The sequence below is a fragment of the Adiantum capillus-veneris genome, chromosome 13 (assembly GCF_014529385.1).
Source record: "Adiantum capillus-veneris isolate H3 chromosome 13, ASM1452938v2, whole genome shotgun sequence".
NCBI lineage: Eukaryota > Viridiplantae > Streptophyta > Polypodiopsida > Polypodiales > Pteridaceae > Adiantum > Adiantum capillus-veneris.
In genome coordinates, this window is record NC_140943.1 from 94,059,194 (window position 1) to 94,081,568 (window position 22,375).

Consider the following 22,375-nt stretch of genomic DNA (forward strand, 5'->3'; position numbering starts at 1 on the left):
AAGGGTCTCGCTTGATCAAAAATAGGTGAAGCATTTCAAAGAGCTCTTGGTAACAAAGAATGGATCAGTATGTTTTACAAAACTTGAAGATTTGAAGAGATGTGAGAAGCAATATGTGCATAATGTACAAATGGCATGAAAAAGAGTGGGTTGCTAGAGCCTACTGAAAATGTTTTGGTTTGTGTGAACAAGTTTCTTTTGTAGATACTATGGGTGAGCTTGATGCTATAATGAGGTCTAGTTTGCATCTTGAAAATGAAGTTGTGGAAGTTTGCTCTATGGAAATGTATCAAGTAATAGAAGCCTTTAAAGAAAGCCAAACAGTAGGCCCAGAAGTCCATGTTGAAACTAAATACAAGAGTGTAGCAAAGAAGGTGAAACCAGTAGCTTCACCCTTACCACCCAACAAGGAAAAGATTGAACAGGCTTCTTTACAACCAAGTTTGCGGAATCTAAAAGATCGGGCATCCTTCACAAAGGAGTCTTTTCAAGAGTTGCAGATTGGTTGCGAGGAGTTTCTAACACAGGAGGAGACAAAGTGCTTCAAAGAAATGTTTCAAAGCATGGTAAGCTTTTGCATTTGAGCCACATGAGATAGGATGTGTTGATCCTTATATTGTAGCTCCTATGGTAATTTTCACAATACCTCATGTGCCTTGGAATCTGCGGCCTATTCCGGTTCCAAGGCTCATTTGCCAAAGTTGGTAGAGCTACTGAATGAGAAAATCAAAATGGGAATCTTGGAGCCTTCTTGTGCTCCATACTCAAACAGGTGGTTCACAGTTCAAAGAAGAATGGTTCTCTCGTCATCCAAGATATGCAACCAGTGAACAAGGTGACAATTAGAAATGTAGGTACAAGTCCAATTGTGGATGAATTTGCAGAGGCGTTTGCAGGGAGGGCAATCTACTCAATGGGGGATCTCTACTCAGGGTATGATCAATTTCAGCTTGCAATCGAAAGCAGAGACTTGACAACCATGAGGACACCTTTGGGTTTGGTAAGGATGTGTACCTTGCCACAGGGAGCAACCAACTCGGTTGCACATATGATGAATGGGATGAATAAGGTCTTACGTGACTTTATTCCTCAAATCACAATGCCTTTCATTGATGATTTGCCTATCAAAGGATGTGAAGAAAGTGACAAAGATGAAGCTTTGGATCTCAAGGGATGTCGCAGGTTTGTGGTAAATCACATAAATGATTGTGATAAAATTTTGTCTAGGTTGGAAGAAGTGAATCTTACATTGTCAGGGAAAAAGTCTATGTTTGGTGTCAAGAAGTGCTCATTGTGGGGCACATGTGCGGGCCATATGGTAGGAAACCTTGTCCATCAAAGGTAGATGCCATCCAAAGAATGAAAGAAACATGCACTAGCATCACTGAGGTTAGAAGGTTTCTGGGAGCATGTGTCTTCTATGTTATTTGGATTCCACATTATGCACATGTAGCTGATCCTCTTTATCAGCTGCTTAGAAAGAATCAAAAGTTTAAATGGACAGAAGCACATGTAAAATCCATGAAAAAGCTAAAGGAGTTACTCCAGTCAGCAAACGACTTTAAGAAAGGTAGACTATGAGTGTCAAAGGCCAGTGATTGTGACAGTAGATACCAGTCCTACAGGGATTGGATGGGCAATAGGGCAAGATGACAAAGAAGGACACAGGTATGTGGTAAGATTTGGAGCAAAGGTACTAAGTGCTTGCCAAAGAAACTATCCACAGATAAAGAGAGAGTTATGGGGTATGGTTACAGCTTGAAAAGTGGGAAAGAGTACTAATTGGTGCATGTGTGGTTGTAGAAACAGTTTGTCTACCACTTCTTGGGATGATTACAAGCTGCTCAACACCAGACATTGCTATGTTGCGGTGGATTGCCTACATTAAGTCCTTAAATCCCGAGTTTAAGCACATTGCAGGTAAAGACAATACAGTGGCAGATATGCTATCAAGGGCAAGGTATGAGATGAGTCACAAATGATGATGAGGGGAGATGATGTAGGCACAAAATTTATTCTATCTCTCATGTCAAAGGTAACAATGTCTGCATGACTAATTCACTTGAATTGTTTTGAAAGATCTTTATGAAGGTGATTGGCTTTCTATTGGAAGGTACTTGAGTACTCTAACAAAACAGGATGATTGGTCTGAACAAGAATTCAGAGAATACGCAGGAAAGCATGGGTACTTTTTAAGGGATGGTTACTTGTGGAAGCATCCTAAACAAAAGGGTGCTACACCACAACGGGTTATATGTAAAAAAGAGACTCAAGTAAAGCTCATGCAAGAGTTTTATTGAGAGTCTATGGGCTGGAACAGGGGTGTGTGGGCAACCTTCTCCAAGTTGAAAGAAAAATACTGGTGGAAGGGTATGTATAAAGATGTATCTCAGTTTGTAGAGTCATGTGTAAAACTTGTCAAATGTATTCAAATGTTCGACATCGTGATGGATTGCACCCTACATATCCACTAGCCATGCACTATAAATGGGTTGTGGATCTAGTCACGATGCCTTTAGGACTCTGGCAGATGAGATACTTGGTTTCTTGCACGAGAGGACCTAACTAACCAGGTTGAAGGAGAGCATTAAGAGCTAAGACCACAGAAGCTGTGTGCAAATTCCTTCTTGATGAGTGATTTGCCGTTATGGTTGTGTGGGAAAAATCACTGCAGATCGAGTGAACTGGATGCCGAAGAAGCAAGGGAGTTCTTATCTAGATTAGGGATCAAGCTTTCTCTTACTACAAGCTTACAACCTGAAGGCAATGGAAAGAGTGAAGAGGGGCATCCTCCTATCATCAAAGCTTTGGCCAAGGCTTGCGAAGGAAGAATTGGTGAGTGGCCAAAACTGTTACCATATGCTTTATGGTGATGATACAACACAATAGCTCAGTAACTGGTACATGCCTGCGGAGCTAATGTATGGTCAAAAGCCAGTGATGCCGATTGAAGATACAATTCCTACATGGAATGTACTACCTTGGCAAGAGGGGCTTAGTAGGGAAGATCTCCTTGCACTGCGTATAAGGCAGCTAGAGAGAAGACCTGGAGACATTGAAGCTGCAAAAGAACGACTCAAAAATGCAAGGTTAAAAACAAGGACTATTTTGATAAGCGACATCGACTCAGGAGCAAAGCAATTGACAAAGGTGACTGGGTTTTAGTGTATGATAGTAGCCTTGATACCCAGCATACAGTCATGCGTAAGTTCTCAAAAGATGGTTTGGACCGTATGTTGTAAAGCATGTGCATGAAAATGCTACTTACAGATTGTTGAACTAGATGGTACAGAAGTGTAAAGATTCCCATTGCAAGAAAAAGGATTAAAATGTTTAAGAGAAGAGGAGACAATGATCTCGAAGATATGGATGAGGAAAGAAGAGAGAAACACAGGTGAAGATCAAAGTGAACATGAAGCCCTGGAATCATCCAGTGAAGAAGAAGACAGGAAGATGTACAATCTTACAAAGAGACAATGTGGCACATACCGGAGGATGTGCAGGTTTAGAGGGGTGGATGTCGTGCTGTGACACGTACATAGTGGGAACGCATGCTACAAAATCTATCTTGTATTTTTTTTAGATACATAACTATATTTCCTATATTGTCATATGCATATGTAAGTATAAAAATAAGCTTTCTATCTCATCTTATTATTTATCTCAAGGGTAATGTATTCTTACTTTACCATCAAAAAAATACTATGGAAAAGTGTCATAGCTCCGCCTCTTTAACTTGGGGCAAAAAAGCATTGATTCTTTATTTTACTATTTCATTATCATTTCACACCCTAGCTAGATCCTATATCTAGGTAAACTCCAATATATATATATTCTATGTATTTTTTATACTTTTTTATATTTCTTTTTAAATAGCTACTAGGAGAGAATCAAATCCTAGTGGGACACTAGGTGGCATGATTTCAAAGATACACTTATTTTAATGCATTATTGCAAGAATGATTACAAAACTTTGTAAGGAGCAATGTCATGATTTCATATGGCCTGAGGTGTCCTTTGGAATCAAATGAAAGTCTAGGCTAAGGGGACCACATGAAGACTTTTGCTGCCAGAAATGGACCCTATTTTGATGAATTTTTTACAAGGTTCCAATCCGAATTGGAGAATGATTTTAAAATGAAAATCATAGCTAATGAGCTGAAGTTTCTGCCCATAATTTTTATGTTTTTATTTGGAGCTATGGTTGAGGAGATATGATCAAAATACTGGACCCCAGTCTGCCCACATCATGCAGGGACAGCTCATTTCCAACTTTTCCAATTCCTGTTCACACTGGCTCCTCTTTCTTGTGTAAACCCTTGTGGGTTCCCTTCACCTATAAAGGGGACCTCTTCTTCCTTGAAAGGAACTCAAGCATTCAAGCCATTGATGAGAGAAATTCTTGAGGGAGTGAGTAGTAATGCCTAATTGTACTTAGCCCATTAACATAGCCCAAGCCTACACTTTCTCTAGAGGAAAAACTAGCCATTCTTGTACGCCATCCTTGGAGGATCAACTCTAATCAAAGAAGGTGTTGTACTTGGCGTATCAATCAACGTTGAATTCTCCCTCTTCTTCTTCTCTCTCCATCAATAATGGTGCCGAAGGGTTTCAAGTAAGATGTGTTGTTTTACATTGATGTTTTCTTGATTTTGTTGTTTTCATTTTCATCTCTAATCCAACATATATATATGTATCTAATCTCATCTCCTTAACCAAACCTATCTCTCTCATTCTTAGTAATTCATCCTCTCTAGGTTCTCTTTGCTACAGGTACATCTCTCCCCGCAGTATCCTTATTGCCTACGGGCAAGAATAGGGCTTGGGAGGGAAACTTCTCATCTCTTCACTTCTCTCGTATCTACATTTCTCACATACTATCCTAGATGAATAACCCACATGATGATCATTTCTATCGCTTTCACTCTGTACGATCTATTAGATGTAACGTATGGATTAGCCGTAAAATACACTTTCAACAACGTATAGTGTTTCTCTTCGGCCCTGAAAGGCTCAATGAAATACTTCTATCACCGGATCCCATCATACTACCTCTCATAGACTATAATTTTTCTTTTGATGTAAGCGTAGTTATCTTGCTATGAACCAAGAGGATTTGTACACACAATTAATCCCAATCACTAGGCAAAATATATATATTATGGTAAGCACAAAACTACAATTCCAAAGAACAATTCGTAGCCTATTTGGTCAGCCAAGATTGAATGCCATTAACTCATCCATTAACCCTTTCATATTACCCATGATACGATATGACCATAGCCTTGATGTTTTCATCTTCATATTGTTTTGACATTCTCTTTTGCCTTCTTTCTTTGTGTGTGTGTGAGTGCAAGAGAGAAAGAGTGAGTCTTCTTTGATTGCACTTCTTTCCAAACCCTAGTCTTCATGGCATCCATGGTTTAACTCCTTCATATAGTTTTTGTTGAGTTCTCTCACAAACTCTCACAGCCATAAGCCCGGTGCTTTCCTGGCAAGACGGCAAATTTCTCGACAACGTTTTGTTGGGCAGGACCCAAAGCTGATGGTCAACCCCAAGGGATTTAATTTCAACTTGTCTAACAGGTAAGACACGAAAAACTTTAGAGATCTTAGGCACCATCTCCAAGAGGTTAGAGTCATTTAGTGAACAAAGATTACTCTAAAATCCCTTAACTGCTCTAGGGTTGCACTATCCCAACAAAAAAATACCACCAATTTGTGGGATAGTTGGAGTAGCCGGTGTGCAGACAAAAGAGGGATTGAGACCGCACAGCTTCCTTAGAAAGTTAGACAGATCAGCACCTGAGGAAGAGAATATGGAAAGCTCTTGATGGTATTGTGAAGATAGTAAGGGAAGTTGGGCTATGTATTGGGTAATTAAATTCACCCCTTCCATGGAGTCTTTATCCAGAGTAGCCAAAATTTTGACCCAATCATTAAAAGACAACATATGTAAGACAGACAATTTCTTGTCAGAGGTAAGAGCAGAGTCATATATTAGTTGAGAAGCATCCAAGCTACTAATACATCTGAGCACAAGAGATGTCTCCACTAAGAGGGGCTCCGAGGTCAATTCCAATCCTTGTGAGAGAGCAAGAGTCTGCAATATTTCAAAAAAGTGTGGTGAGGTTTACTTTTTCCTACCGTAGTAAGTATACAATCTTTGGCTTTCCTAGTAAGGAAGGGTCTAGTTCTAACTGCCAAAGCATTCTTTGGTTTATGGTCCTTAAGGTATAGCTTAATCTGTTCGAGAATCTTTGCATGATTCTCAGGGTTGTGTTTAGTACTCATGCAAGCTGTCTTTCTATAGGGTATGCAATCCTAAAAATGGAATATTTTAAACATAAATAAAAGTAGAAATAGTAACTATAGTTTTGGGCCTGCAAACCTTAAACCGGCAAAGTCAAAGACTATAGTAGCCGTGAGCAGGGGACCAAAAATAGAGTCTATGAAGGACCACCTAACACCAGTCACCCAGTCAAGGGATTAGAGACTGTCGGTCCAACCTAGAGCTCAATTTCAAAGTTAATTTCCAAAGCCAGCATCCCGATTTCTCTAGAAAGAAAAACCTTATGTATAGGATGTGTGCGTATCTGTTTAATCTTAGATAATAAGACATAATTGAATTTTTACATTCAAAAGACGGTTGGCAATGGAACGAAGAACAAATAAATCAGAAACAACTCAGTATTCGAATCACTTATGTACAATGTTTGTAGGAATGAGGTCCCATTCCAGTAAACAGATAGTAGAAAACTTCCCAAATCATAAGTGAGTGTGCAATCCAGTGTAGGTTAGCTTGCCAAAGTTTTAAAAAAACCTCCAAAAGATAAGATAGAGTCCTTACTTGCATGCATCCAAACAAGACAACAATTCAGTTAGCCTTGGATGTGTTTTACAAGTATCAATGGACTATACCAGTTGTTATCCATGTCCATCTTACAAACTTTTTTTAACTTTACAAGCTTAGTATAAAAAATTGTGATTTCTTTCATCATTTAAAAAAAAAAAACAAAAGCTTTAGTAAAAGAGTATCATTTTGATTAGAAGGCCATCACCCCTTCTAATCCAAGTTTCTGAATCCCACCCTTTTTCTTTTAAAAAAAAATCAACAATTTTATCAGTATTGAAAGCTCCACCAAATGAATTCTTTTAAAAAAAAGTTTCATTTAAAGTTTCTATAAAGTATCAAGCTCATTAAAACTTGTTTTTAGGTTAGATACCTATCACAGTGAATGAATTCCAAATCATACATCATTTACCATATACTTCTTCTTAAGCAATCCAAGTAGCAAGGAGTGCTGCTAAAAAGCAAGGCCATAATCCGAACCATGAAGTTTTTAGGGGAAAAGATGAACCATGTTTAAAGTGCTAGTCCGATAACAATCTCCACAGTAATAATAGGAACAAAATTTGCCTAGGTGAATGCAAAAAAAAAAAACCAGTAATGTATATCCTATCCTATCTACAGTAAAGACCAAGAACCACCATAGTGTGCAACCAAGTTACCCGAAAGAAGTAGAACCATCTAACACCCGAAAGCAGCAGGGTGAAGTTTATCACTTTGTATTTACAAAACAAGATGCTAGTGCAAATAAAAAAAGCAGTATATTGGCCCGAGTTTAGGGAACCGTCACAAAAGTCGTAACTGAATGCATCTTACTTACCAAAGTGAAGCCAAAGTAGTATACCCCCTTTCCTTTTCAAAACATCAGTCAGAAAAACACAGACAGCAATAGCCTATAGCATCAAGTCCTTTAAAGGGAATATCAATTATCAGTGGTGGGTAGATTAAAATGTACAGTACAACATTTTTCCACAATGAAGGTTTGTTCAAAAATTGTCGTAACATACAGCCTGGCACAACGCAAACAAACACATAATCGATGTGCAGAGGGTGGGATACCATACCCCCTTCATTTCCTAGTTCACCATCCAAGCCTAGTTAAAAGGCAACAACTCATGTAATCAAGGCGCCTATTAGCCGGCCAGTCAGTTACCAGGGTACAAGCCATAGTCAAACGAGTGGTCCAGCCACCAATATGCAAAAAAAACCCTATTTTAATACGTTATTGTTAACAGAAAAAACGCAGCACAGAATAAACCTCATGTAATAGGCAACCAGAAATCATCTTAAACGTTAACAGTGTCCGTGACATTACCATAGTCACTATGCCATGTTATGATAAGTCATGTGTTCTTCTCATCTAAGAGTATCATAACCCACTAACAGAGCAAGAGAAACATAAAAAACTATCCTCAACAGTAGTTCTTTCAAAAAAACCTACAATCATAAAACATATGGACAAGGAAGCGGACCTGTGTGCTAGACAAAGTGAGCTCCATGCTTCAGTACCACGCAGAATTTTCAAGGCAAGGGAACAACAAAAACAAAGCTAAGTGAAGGCCAGAGAGGTGCCCTCACCTCATTATATAGAGGAAGGAGGCAGAGAAGCAGTCCACTTAGATCGAAGCCATGAGTAGAATCGCCATGAGTATACCAACTGTATTACACGACAGTGAGGCCACCTCTAGTTCCAAAGAGAACCCCTGCACCTTCACGGTAAATAAAGGTAGTAGGGTAGTAAACCATAAAGCAAAACCTACTTGTAGGTAATATATACGGTCCTAGTCCCATGGTGTGGGGTTTTTTTAAATAACCAGAAACTATAGCTAAGTACTACAGTGTGTGTGTGCGTGTGTGCACGTGTGCATGTGTGTGTGTGTGTGTGTGTGTGTGTGTGTGTGTGTGTGTGTGTGTGTGTGTGTGTGTGTGTGTGTGTGTGTGTGTGAGAGAGAGAGAGAGAGAGATAGAGAGAGAGAGAAGTTGCATGGCTTACCTTGTAGGCTGGGAGGTACCGAAGCAAAAGCAAGGACAAGCAGCACTTACAAGTTTGCACTACTAGATTGTCTAGCCGTTCGAACAAGTTGCGAGGGGGGGGGGGGGGTTTCATTGTGTTGGTTGTGTTGGCCAAACGTTAAGAGTTACTCCAAAAAAATGTGTGCCATGTTATTTAAAACTAAACGAACAGAGGGTGTGGCCGTAGCATGTGTGCACCACAAGAGTGGTAGAGAAAAAGTGAAATTCCTCTTTGCACCTCTCACCATCCACTAGTCACCATCATATTAACTTTGAGTGCTGACATTTCAAGACATTAAAAAACAATTCACACCATATAATTTTAAAAGTTGATTAATTGTTGGCATTTCAAGTCATTTGCAAAAAAAAAATCAAATCATATAATTTTAAAAGTTGATTGTTCACATCATGGATTGCTTAATAAACTATAAAGAACAATGCAATGTTAAAAAAAATCAAATCATATAATTTTAAAAGTTGATTGTTCACATCATGGATTGCTTAATAAACTATAAAGAACAATGCAATGTTAAATGCTATTTGACACACACACATATATGAGAAAGAACCTTACAAATGTGTGTTGGCAATCGTGTCTCTCTCTCTCTCTCTCAACATGTCAAATGTGTTCTAATAATTGCTAAATTTATTACATGGAAAATTGTTGCCTTCTTGAGGCCATCGTGAAATATTTACCTTGTTTTATTTACATACACTATTCATTGAAGAAACGCTAGGCTTGTAATTTTCACCTGTACCATTTTATCAAATCTCTGGTGCACTACTTTTTGGCCAACTAAAAAGGATTTAAAGAACAAGTAATTAATGAGTGTACTCGTAAGAGTTTGATCCCATTATGCAAAATATTAACTCATTAGATATATTTTTTGATACTTTAACTTATGAAAGCATCTTTTTATTTAGCATTCCATTTCATTTAATTGTTTTATTATTTCTTATACATTTCTTCTTATGAAAACATTAAAATATTTTTTTGTTTTAATTTATGAATGAGTCGTATTATGTTATTTTTATTATGCCTCGTTTCCATTTTATTGGACTAGATAAGTAGTCTTTAGTAAAGGGTTGGAATTTGGGTGCATCTCTGGACCATTGGATAAAGCTTGCGGATGAGTACGACATGGCAAGATGATAATAGACTTTTTTTATAAATTGTTGTAGGCTCTTGTGAGAGGGTGTTGACATTTGTGTACCTCTCTTTTTAATGAGGGGCATTTACTATTGTGTCAAACATTATTTTTATGCTTTTGGAATATATAGTAATCTAAATAGTTCATTGTTACACCTTAAAATATATATATATATATAATTTTATTATATATGTGGACCGAGGCACTCCCGAGCACAAAATGTAGTTTCAACAACACCTTACTAACAATATCATCGTGAATTCTTTTGCCCATGACAACATCTTGTGTAATGCCAAATGCCTTCAAGGTGCAAGTGTATGTGATTACATTTGGAGAGATGCCCTCTCTCTGCATCATTGAAAACAACCCAAAGCTTCCGGACCCCGACCTTTGCCTTCAAGATGCAAGTGTATGTGATTGTATCTGGAGTGAAAATCCTTGCCTTGCATCCGCTAAAAACAGGCGTAAGCTTCTTGGCCTTGCCCAAGTGGACATATCCTGCAATCAATGCATTCCAAGAGGTGACATCCCGGACATGAAGCTCCTCAAGCACTTTTTGTGCTTTATGAATTGCACCATATTTGGCATACATGTCGACCAAGGTAGTGCCAAAAGTAGTTCATTTCCTCTGGTGAGACATCCTCACTTTGCATCCATTGAAAATAGCTTGACCCTGCCCAATTAGATATATCCCACAATCAATGCCTTCCAAGAGATGACATCCCGGATAGGAGGCTCCTCAAATGCTTTGTGTGCTTTATGAAGTGCACCACATTTAGCATACATGTTGACCAAAGTAGTGCCAAGCGTATATGATTGCATCTTGAGAGATACCCTCACTTCGGATTCATCAAAAAGAGCTCGGAGCTTCTTGGCCTTGCCCAAGTTGGTCATATCCCGCAATTAGTGCCTTCCAAGAGAACATCCCAGACACTAAGCTCCTCGAGTTCTTTTTGTGCTTTATGAAGTGCACCACATCTGGCATATAGACAATGCCAAGCACGACGTTTTCTTTAACAATGACAAACTAACTATATCATCATGAATTCTTTTGGCCATATTAGCATATTGGGCTGCACCCACTATCAGTGCATTTCAAGAGACAACATCCTCGATAGGATTGCAAGCATACTTGATTGCATTTGGAGAAATGCCCTCACTATGCATCTACCAAAAAGAACCCACAGCTTCATCACCCTAATGCCTTCAAGATGCAAGCATATGTGATTGCATTTGAGAGACATCCTCGCTTTGCATCCACCAAAAACAGTCGAGAGCTTCTTGGTACTACTACCCAAGTTGAGCATATCCCACAATCAATGCATTCCAAGAGACGACATCACGGACAAGAAGCACATCCTTGATTTGCACGTGCCAAAAGCAGCCTAGAGCTTCTTGGCCCTAGCCAAGCTGGGCATATCCCGTAATCACTACATTCCAAGAGGTGACATCTCGGACAGGAAGCTCCTTGAGTACTTTTTGTGCTTTATGATGTGCACCACATCTGGCACACATGTCGACCTAGACAGTGCCAAGCATGAAGTTTTCTTTCAACAACCACTAACTAACAATATCATCATGAATTCTTTTGGCCATATCAACATCTTGGGCACCACCCACAATCAATGCATTCCAAGAGACAACTTTCCGGACAGGATTGCAAGTGTACATGATTGCATTTGTAGAGATGCCCTTACTTTGTATCTGTCAAAAAAGATCATAGATTCCTCACCCTGACATCTTCAAGATGCAAGCACATGTGATTGCATTTGGAGAGACATCCTCGCTTTGCATCTACCAAAAACATACCAGAGCTTCTTGGCCCTACCAAAGTCGTGCATATCTCACAATCAATGCATTCCAAGAGATTACATTCCAAACAAGAAGCTCTTCAGGCACTTTTTGTGCTTAATGAAGTGCACCACATCCGGCATACATGTCCAACAACAAGGAAAAGCCAAGCAAAAAGTTTTCTATCAAGAACCACCTCTCTTTTCTTTTTCTAGGCATGTCTCTCTCTCTCTCTCTCTCTCTCTCTCTCTCTCTCTCTCTCTCTCTCTCTCTCTCTCTCTCTCTCTCTGGGTGTCGCTTGTTGCTACATTCACAAATCCTTGATCTTGCAAGCCCTCAACACTCCCACCAATACATGTCGACCAAGCATGATGTTTTCTTTCAACAACCATTGACTAAAAATATCATCGTGAATTCTCTTGGCCACATCAGCATCTTGGGCACCACCCACAATCAGTGCATTCCACGAGACGACATCCCAAATAGGATTGCAAGTGTCCGTGATTTCAATTGGATAGATTCCCTCACTCTACATCTGCTTAAAATAGCCAAGAGCTTCCTCACCCTAATGCCTTCAAGATGCAAGCATATGTGACTGTATATAGAGAGACATCTTTGCTTTGTATTGACCAAAAATAGCCCACAGCTTCTTGGCCCTGACCAAGTTGGGCAAGGCATACTTTCAATGTTTTCAGTGATGATGATTCATACTTACCTTAAATGCTATTTTGGTTTAGACGTATTAAATGGATATTTTTATTTCAACTTTCATTTCACTTCCTCATATGGCCTGACTTCTCTTGCTTCTATTCTTTTAGAATGCTAAAGTGAAGCTTCACCTTGCATAATTCTAGTATGTTCTATACATACTAGTAAAACGGTGCCTCCTTCTGAGGTGGTATGGCTCCTCTTATCCTTAAGTCTCATGCAAAACAGCCCATGCCGTTGTAGGATGTCTACAATGCCAACCCTTGTGGGTGCAGTGTACACTTAGAGAATGCAAGCACAGACATAGATAGCACCACAGCAACGTGACAAAGAGAACATCTGCAGAGACACACCCGCCTTTAATGTGTGCTACTAGGAACACCTACAGCTCTCTCTTAACCATGGTGGTGAGAACCTTAGCCTCGTTGAGGTCTGCACTGCCCGTCATCCATGCAGCAGGGCTGCCTCCCTCTCTCTCTCTCTCTCTCTCTCTCTCTCTCTCTCTCTCTCTCTCTCTCTCTCTCTCTCTCTCTCTCTCTCTCTCGCCAGGAGGCCTTCAGAATTGATGTGCTTTCACCCATTGTAGAAGACATTCTCTCTCTCTCTCTCTCTCTCTCTCTCTCTCTCTCTCTCTCTCTCTCTCTCTCTCTCTCTCTCTCTCTCTCATGCCCCCTGCTCTTCTCCCATTGTAGAAGACGTCTCTCTCTCTCTCTCTCTCTCTCTCTCTCTCTCTCTCTCTCTCCCTCTCTCTCTCTCTCTCTCTCTCTCTCTCTCTCTCTCTCTCCCCCCCCCCCCCCCCACAACGCCAATGTATCACGGCTTGGGAGAAATCCGAAGGTTCTCGCTTCAGCCATTACACCACACACGTTTCCCCAAACTACAAATCTCTCTTCTTCTCCAAAACGAGGTAACCGAACCCATCCCTACATCCTTGAGCCCACCCTGTTGAGTGCGATCCGCACCATTGCCTCCATTCGTCTTAGCTCCCATTCGCTGCGCTGCGAGACAAGACGTTGGGGCACTGGCGAGGAGTCTCATCGACTTTGCACCTTATGCCCTCGTCAAGTGCAAGAGAGTGAGTACCACACACTACTTGAGTGCTCAGCTTTTGACCACATTAGGTCCTCTTTTCCCCATAGATTCAGCCATGAGCTCTCCCTACATACCTTCCTCTCCCAACCACGATATGGACTCTCTATTGCAATGCTCATTTCAGGCATTTTTGAGCATCGAGAGTCACTTATGACCTCCACTCATACCACGTGATATGTTCATTTGGTCCCATAGGTCATATTTGACCTCCGAGGACGATAATAGAACTCTCTCTCTCTCTCTCTCTCTCTCTCTCTCTCTCTCTCTCTCTCTCTCTCTCTCTCTCTCTCTCTCTCTCTCACACACACACACACACACACACACACACACACCGGAGTTATCCAAGAGTGCTAGGAGCACCTACAGCTCTCTCTCAGCCATGGTGGTGAGAACCTTAGCCTCGTCGCATTTTGCACTGCCCTTCATCCATGCAGCATGGCTACCCCTCTCTCTCTCTCTCTCTCTCTCTCTCTCTCTCTCTCTCTCTCTCTCTCTCTCTCTCTCTCTCTCTCTCTCTCTCTCTCTCTCTCTCAACCCTTGTGGGTCCAGGCTCATAGAATATACACATTCACACACATACACACGCGCAGGCAACATGGAGCGACATCATGAGAACGTTTGGGGAGCTAACAGCGTGAGTCACATAAAGGTTCTCTCTCTCTCTCTCTCTCTCTCTCTCTCTCTCTCTCTCTCTCTCTCTCTCTTCTCTCTCTCTCTCTCTCTCTCTCTCTCTCTCTCTCTCTCTCTCTCGCATGCCAGGATGCCTTCAGAATTGATGTGCTTTCACCCATTGTAGAAGACGTCTCTCTCTCTCTCTCTCTCTCTCTCTCTCTCTCTCTCTCTCTCTCTCTCTCTCTCTCTCTCTCTCTCTCTCTCTCTCTCTCTCTCTCTCTCTCTCTCTCTTCTCTCTCTCTCGCGCGCGCGCGCGCGCGCACGCTCGCCGGAGTTATCCAAGAGTGCCAGGAGCACCTACAACTTTCTCTCAGCCATGGTGGTGAGAACCTTAGCCTCGTCGCATTCTGCACTGCCCGTCATCCATGCAGCATGGTTGCCTCTCTCTCTCTCTCTCTCTCTCTCTCTCTCTCTCTCTCTCTCTCTCTCTCTCTCTCTCTCTCTTCGGAGTTATCCAAAAGCGCCACATGTCGGGGGGGGGGGGGGGGGACCGAATTCCTCTGCTTCAAGAGTAAAAGAATGCCTATGAAATTGGCTATCCAAGGTAACTCCGGGTCTTTAACCAAGGTAACAATAGTGGTTTTTACTTAACAAAGGTAGCCTCAGTGCCTCCATGCAATCTGAGAACTTTGGAAGGCGTTTATAACCTACAGGAGCGTGCATGCACATCTTGTAATTCCCATCTACACACACACACACACACACACACACACATGCTTGCGTGCCATTCCTCCCTTTACACTGTTCGAGAAAAATCATTTTTCCAAAAATACTGAATTCCTTTCCTTTCCTTGAATTTGCCAACACGAAATTTTAGAAATTAAGTTTATTTTGCGGGTGTTTACACTATATTTCTCTGTTTTTGGTAAGGAATTTCTTCTTTCCTCTTGATCTCAACCGGAAATTTTGAAATTGAAAACGGCACGATATTAAGCTGAGACACATTTTTCCCAAACACTATCCCTCTAGCTGCTGCTTCATGCAAGTGAACCCTAAGTAGATATTGAATCCAAGCTCACGTCCTTGATCACCCCCATTGAAGAAAAGAAATCACGTATGGACCATGGTTGTGAAAATGAGTGGGAAATCGAGGCGCCCTGGCTCATGTCCTGTGCGTGAAGGTTGAAGCAAGAGAGAGAAATGGAACAGGCCCGTATTGAGTTAGAGACAACGCGGATCGCCAAGTTGTGGCCAAGTCCGCCCTTGGGACTTGGAGAGTTGGGGACGGTTCATCGAGATCCACCCGGACCATTGCATTACTACTCCCTCCGCTCCATATAGTTAGCCCCTAGCCTACCTCACGTGCATAGAGCCTGACAGCATCCTCCACTGCTCGCCCTCGAAACCACTCCGCCTCTGCACCGGCATTGCCCAGCTCTGCGTATGCTGTTTGTCGGCTACTCACAGGCACCCTATGATGTTGCTTCCACGTCCCCTTGCAGGCTATTTCTTTCAAGTTTTTACACTATTTTTATATACAAAATTATCTTCAGAGAAATTTAATATCAAGACCAGGGGTATTTTGGGAATCTTGGTGGAAAATCTGAAGGGCAGTTTGGGAATTTATGACAAAATATTGGGGATATTTTGGAAATTTTTGAAATTTGAGGGATATATTAGAGGGGTATTTTGGTAATTTCCCCAAAAACGAAAGGGTTGTTCTCTCTCTCTCTCTCTCTCTCTCTCTCTCTCTCTCTCTCTCAAACCCTTCTCCTCGCCCCTCCTTCACAACCCATATTTGTTTCCCCAAGCTTTCCTTATCGACTGCGGTTGCAATCTTTGTGGGCAAACGTTTGAAAGCTCCTCTCACTTCTTCACCATACAGTCATGTGTAGAATCAGCGAGCCTAGAGTCTCCCCCCATAGCTGCCACCCATGTGTGGACGCACCCCGCTTGCATCCTAAAGAGGGCGAAGAGCGGGTGGTCCCTTCGCATTTCGGTGAGATGTTTGGCAAAGCAAGCAATGACACGCAGTGAGCCTCTTTTTATGCATTGGGTTGAAGCCTGAAGGGGTGCTCTCTCTCTCTCTCTCTCTCTCTCTCTCTCTCTCTCTCTCTCTCTCTCTCTCCGCGAGTGCAGAGCTGCAGAGCTGCAGAGCACACACTCGGCTGGCCCTCGTTGTTTCCTGTGCAAGCCGCAGGGTGCGCCGGATCATGCTAAGCTCGCCATGTGGCAGGGGGGGGGAGCTAAAATCCCTCCCCTTTTCTTATAGTATAGATGTTTCCTGTGCAAACCGCAGGGTGCGTCGGATCATGCTAAGCTCGCCATGTGGCAGAGGGGGGGGGGGGGGGGGGGGGGGGGGGGGGCTAAAATCCCTCCCCCTTTTCTTATAGTATAGATATAGATATATACATATACTAGTACGGCCGGACATACACACACACACACACACACACATATATATACACACATAATATAAATAAATAAATATATAACATATGTTAATGAGTTTTTTTTATTATATATGTAAATTTATTTATTTATTTGTATACACACACGCGCGCACGCACACACATATATATAGTGTATGTGTGTGTGTATGTATGTGTGTGTGTGTGTGTGTGTGTGTGTGTGTATGTATATAGTGTATGTGTGTGTATATATATGTATGTATGTGAGTAGCCCATGGTAAAGATAAGAAAAACCTGTGCAATGATGTCAAGACTTACTTCAAATATCCTACCTATTTTTGGTTTGCTTCTTTGCGAGGACACTTGGTTGCATAATAAAAGAGAAATTCTCGAACAATGCTTCATTTTATATAATTCTAGTTGACCTCAACCTAATGATTTTATTTATTTTTTATTGTTTTAGAAAGCCATCGTGATCCTTTCACTTGTTTCTCACCAGAAAAGGGTTGTGAATTAAATTAAGTTTGAACAAGTTTTACATCAAAGGCCTACAAAAGAGTGTATAGATCCATACTAGAGTTGTGATGTTAAGAGGCCATACAACATCCAATTAAGACTGAATGCATTCCAATAAGACACCATCTTTCAGCCATCCTCTTCAAGAATCTCCAAGTCCAACAAGGATGTCTTGCTTGAGATTGATACACACCCTACAGTGGACTTTGTCTAGCTTGATTACAAAGGCGATCAATAGTTTCCAGCAAGTCCCTTCTCTTCCTGAACAGTGTGCATTGGGTAAGCGTCATCTCCCGAGTCTGAAAGTGAATATCATCCAAAAAAGTTATCAAAGGAGGAGCCTAACGAGCAAATTCATACAACCAGATATTTCTCTGCCACCAAATAAACCACATAAATTCAACTCTGATGTGGTTTAAGACAATTGTGATCACCCTTGGTCTGTCTCCCTGTAGAAGGTGTTTCCAAGTGATAGTGGTGTTTATGTTTTGGATTACAAGGGCCAAGAAGGGATAGTTACAAGAACAATTGATGAATAAATGTGCCAGATCCTCAATTTCCTTATTGCATCTAGGATAGTACCCTGAACCAAGTCCTACTTGTAATAGTTTTTTGCATGTCCATATGCCTTTGTGAAGAATCAACCACAATAGGGCTAATTTCTTTGGGGAGGAAGCTTTATACTATATGGACTTGTACTTGAAGTTCCATTGTCTCCTATCTAGAGTAAGATTCCATTTCAAATTAAGAAATACATTTTTTTCTTTTTTCTTTTTGGGGGGGGGGGGGGGGGGGATATCCGTGGCAGCTAGCTGGGGCTGGAGAGCTCGAGTCCCCCTTGCCAGAAAATAGCACTAAGAGTGAGCATGGGAGAGCAATTCAACATCCATAGCAAGCCTTCAGGAAACATATACATCTTCTCCTTAGCAAGCTGATTTCCCAAGTTTTTAAACTGAGAGAAAGATCGAGGTCGTACAACCAATCTGAGTAAGGGGATCCCACATATTTTCCCATGTTCTAACACCTTTGTTATGTCTGTTCCATGCTGCCCAAAGCAATTTGAGCACGTCAGATCCTGAGGCTGTGGATTGGTGAGGGCAAGAAGAGAGTGACCTGGGGAATGTCTTTCCAACCTGTCGCTTGGATTATGTGGAATCTTGCTAGATTCTTGAATAGCAGGTGGGATCACTCTGCCTTGGGTTGTGTCAAGGGCCTTAGAGATGTGAGTGCCATTTTGTTAGCCAGTCTGAAGATATCTATGATGCCCAACCTACCTGTCTTTAGGTAGACAACATATTGACCACTTAATAGCACTTCTGCTCCTTAATTAACAACCTAAAGCTTGAACAATTTAGGGTCTGTGTGGAACCATTGATTCGTGACCTTCTTGACTTTTGTCATCTATGATGATGTTTAGAGGGTAATAATAAGAGGGGCGACTAGTATACATGGGCTTAGCCTTGAGCCTAGAGAAGTTGTTGATCAAAGGAGTGTTGATGTAGCATTTATCAATCCGGGCTTTTCTTGCCAATTCACCTTGGCTATAATTTTGCCAAGTGAATTCACCTTCAACCCCTCTATATGTCCCAAAGTTGGAGCTCAGACTTCGAGCTGCTCCCAGCTGGTTTTCTCAGAAGCAGCAATACTGGTACCTTTTTGCATGAACCAGTCCTTATGGATTCCAGCATATATATATCCCCAAACATAATACATGGACCTGAGAACTACAAATTCTTCCTACAGATCTGTTTTGTCGGATTAGAAGTTGAACCATTTCAGATCTTTTGATACTTGATTGCAATCAACCTTCTCTGAAGGTTCTCACTAGAAGCTGGGTCAGAAATCCCCTTTATTAAAGTTCCAAGACAGCCATCTCATAATTAGTTTCTTGATTATGGAAGTCTTATTAGCAAAGGTTATGTTAAACAAGTATTATCACATTTCTAATCAATTTTCACTCCTTAATCTTTGTTCTAAAGGACTTTCATAAGACCAATAACTTGAAAAAGCTCCTATACTTCACATCCTTGAGGAAAACAAATTTACAAATGCGCAGTTAGCAGTGAAAACAATTTTTTTTGGAAAATAAAAGCTCCATACAGGAGTTGGCCAAATAGAATAAGGTTTTTTCCTTTGATGCATATTGAATATGACAGTTGCAAGGTTGAAAGAGGATGTAGGCACCATGCATTGATGGCCATCATTTTGATTTTGCAGTTTGATGTAGAGGACAACAGTTGGATTACAGGTGATCAGAAATGTATAATGTGTGGGTGGAGTGTGATACATATGCATGTGTGCATGTCTGCTTGAATGTGACTCTACCCCTTTAACTGCTCACATTGAGAGGCACACTTCTCAGTAGCACCGTCTCGCAAGTAAGACCCGGCCCAAACCCAAGCAGAAGTCCCCACTCATACCCCTCCCCCGATGTCGCATGCTTCTCCTCAACCGACTTCTTGCGCATGTGATCCATGATGAAGCTCACACAAGCACTTGACATGTTCCCAAACTCTGAAAGCACATGCCTACTTGGAAGCATCTTCTCTGGCTTCAACCCCAGCTTCTCCTCCACTTGATCCAATATGGCAGGACCACCAGGATGTGCAATCCAGAACAAATCATTCAACGCTGGCCCCCCTTCCTCTCCAAAAGCTTGCTTGAATGCATCTCGCAAGACGGTACCAATGTTCTTTGAAATGATCCCTGGCACATCCTTCATCAAGTGGAAGGTTAGACCGACCTCTCGAAGATGGCCATCAATGGCACCATCACTATCAGGAAGAATGTTGGAAGCCACATAGTGCACTTCAAACCAGGGTCTCTCCACCTCCGGGATGGGATCTGAGCCAATGATCATCGCCGCAGCTCCGTCACCGAACAATGCTTGGCCCACTAAGCTGTCAAGATGCGTCTCGCTTGGCCCTCTGAAAGTGACAGCAGTGAGCTCACTGCAGACAACCAAAACTCTTGCTCCCTTGTTGTTCTCTGCAAGATCTTTTGCAATGCGCAGCACTGTGCCTCCCGCAAAGCATCCTTGCTGATACATCATGAGCCTTTTGACACTCGGGCGCAAGCCAAGAAGCTTAGTAAGAGCCCAGTCTGCCCCTGGCATGTCTACTCCACTTGTGGTGCAGAAGACAAGGTGGGTGACTTTAGACTTGGGCTGGCCCCACTCTTTGATTGCCTTGGTAGCAGCCTCCTTGCCCAGTTTGGGCACCTCAACCACCACCATGTCTTGTCGCACATCCAGCGACTTTTCCCAGTAAGCACACATGCTGGGGTTGGCTTTCAACAACTCCTCATTGAGATGCATGTACCTCTTGGTAATTCCAGACTTGTCACCTGTAACATTCAAGAAAGTATTCAAGTTTAGGGTTTAGGGTTATGAAAATGAAGGGTCGATGGTAGAGGAAGCGGCCATTGGTTGTCAGGGCAGGACTTTACACATGCAAAGTATGTGTGCACAACAGTTATGACAACATATAAGCCCCTTAATGATTCAAGCCCTCGCATTTACTACGTAATACACCATTAAATCTGACAAGATGCAAGACCTACAGCTAAATCACATGTGAGAACTCTACAGTCACATGAACTTAGACTACTTCTCTATGCTATCTTTTTCCAATGTCTGCTGAACATATTATCAAGCATGAATGAGATGGTGCGAGCAAAAGATCCGACTGTTCCACATCAACATGGGAATTCTTGTACTACTAGTGCTTCACAAGACCAAGGGGGGTCGAATTACACATCCACAAATGCTAGAGGAAGCTGCACAAAGTAGAGCATTCACATGTGCGGCGAGCTATGGTGGGCACACGCATACACCGAAAGTGTAGAAGCAGGACTCAGGCAGAAAGATATAGGGAGCTACTTACACATGCGCTGGAACTTTTGCTTGAGGTCAGTCATGTGGTTGCTATTCGTGATGTTGAAGTAAAAATCGGGGTAGGAGCTTTGCTGGAAGACATTGGGTGGGTTGGCGGTTCCGATGGCCAGCACGGTGGCAGGCCCCTCTGCGCGCTCCATCTTACGGGGGCAGGCCTTGTTAGCCATGATAATATGGTCTGTGTGTGTATGTTTCGGGCGCTCTCTCTATCTCTCTCTCTCTCTCTCACTCACTCACTCACAGAACAAGATGGCCGACTGCGTGTCCTCTTCTTCCTCACTCTCAATTCTGAATACCTACAACTTGTCATGCCTCGTTCAATTTATATGCAAGTAATGCAAAGTGTGTGTGCGGCGAGAGAGAGAGAGAGAGAGAGAGAGAGAGAGGTGTGTCGGGACTCGGGAGCCTCGTGTATGTGTGTGAGCGCGCGCGTGCACGTAGGACACTGCTCCACATGAATGAAGCTGGTGCTCGGGACTCGGGAGTCGCGGACGACGCGCAGTCGTGGAGTTTCCCACTGAAGAGTTAATGCAATAGCCACGAGACATACGTGGACTCTTCGCGCCTTAATATCATGTCTTTTCATTGCCATCACCAAGGTCCAAAAGACTTCTCTCTTTAGAGCATGGTCACGCGAGGCTTAGTTTCAACTAAGTCTCGACCGTTTCTGACAGAGGCGCAGGAGAGTTCACCGCTTGCAGCACGTACAGAGAGGAAGAACCTTGCGTAGGTAGGAGAGAGAAGCTTAAGGTTGACCTGCTGTGGACGGGCATAGTTGTGTGACTATGCCTTTTTAGGCATAGTTAGTGTACAATGCCGGTCGACGCCTGTGAAAAACTGCCTCACGTCAGAATTAGTCTGCTCAGATTATGGAAAACTAAGCCTCGCGTGACCATAGCCTTACTTGGTGAGCCAATTTCCAACGGCTCTTTTGTGAACGCAGAAGCCACCACGTGGCATTAAATTTAATTTTTTTTAAAACATCAGTGCCATGAAAAGCTCTAAATAAAAAAAAACTCCGCGCGAAAAGCTACCAAGAGAGTAAAATAAAAAAAGCAGTTCGATCTTCTCCACAAGCAGTTCGTAGGTTCCCCAAAAGCAGGTCGAAGCTTTGTCTGCAAGTTTGTCTCTGTCCACTCTTTGAGAGAGAGAGAGAGAGAGAGAGAGAGAGAGAGAGAGAGAGAGAGAGAGAGAAGGCTATGCCGCTAGTAGGCGATGATGGATTTCATTGCGCATGAGATTTAATGGAACCATCAAACACGGACTCTGCTATTGCCTTCTCATCCTCTTATCTATGGTGTTGGAAGTGGCAACGCCCAGCTAGCTCAACTGGCAC

At 42.2% G+C, this 22,375-nt stretch overlaps 1 protein-coding gene across 1 annotated transcript; it reads right to left on the bottom strand.

Annotated features, from left to right (window-relative positions):
- Positions 1–19,249: 19,249 nt before the first annotated feature.
- Positions 19,250–21,328, bottom strand: LOC147444464 (chalcone synthase-like). The gene is made up of 2 exons (XM_086527072.1): positions 21,029–21,328; positions 19,250–20,489 (listed from the first exon to the last, which is right to left on the bottom strand). The coding sequence occupies exons 1-2, from the start codon at positions 21,204–21,206 to the stop codon at positions 19,474–19,476; spliced, it is 1,194 nt and encodes a 397-aa protein (XP_086383198.1). The 5' UTR covers positions 21,207–21,328; the 3' UTR covers positions 19,250–19,473.
- Positions 21,329–22,375: the final 1,047 nt, after the last annotated feature.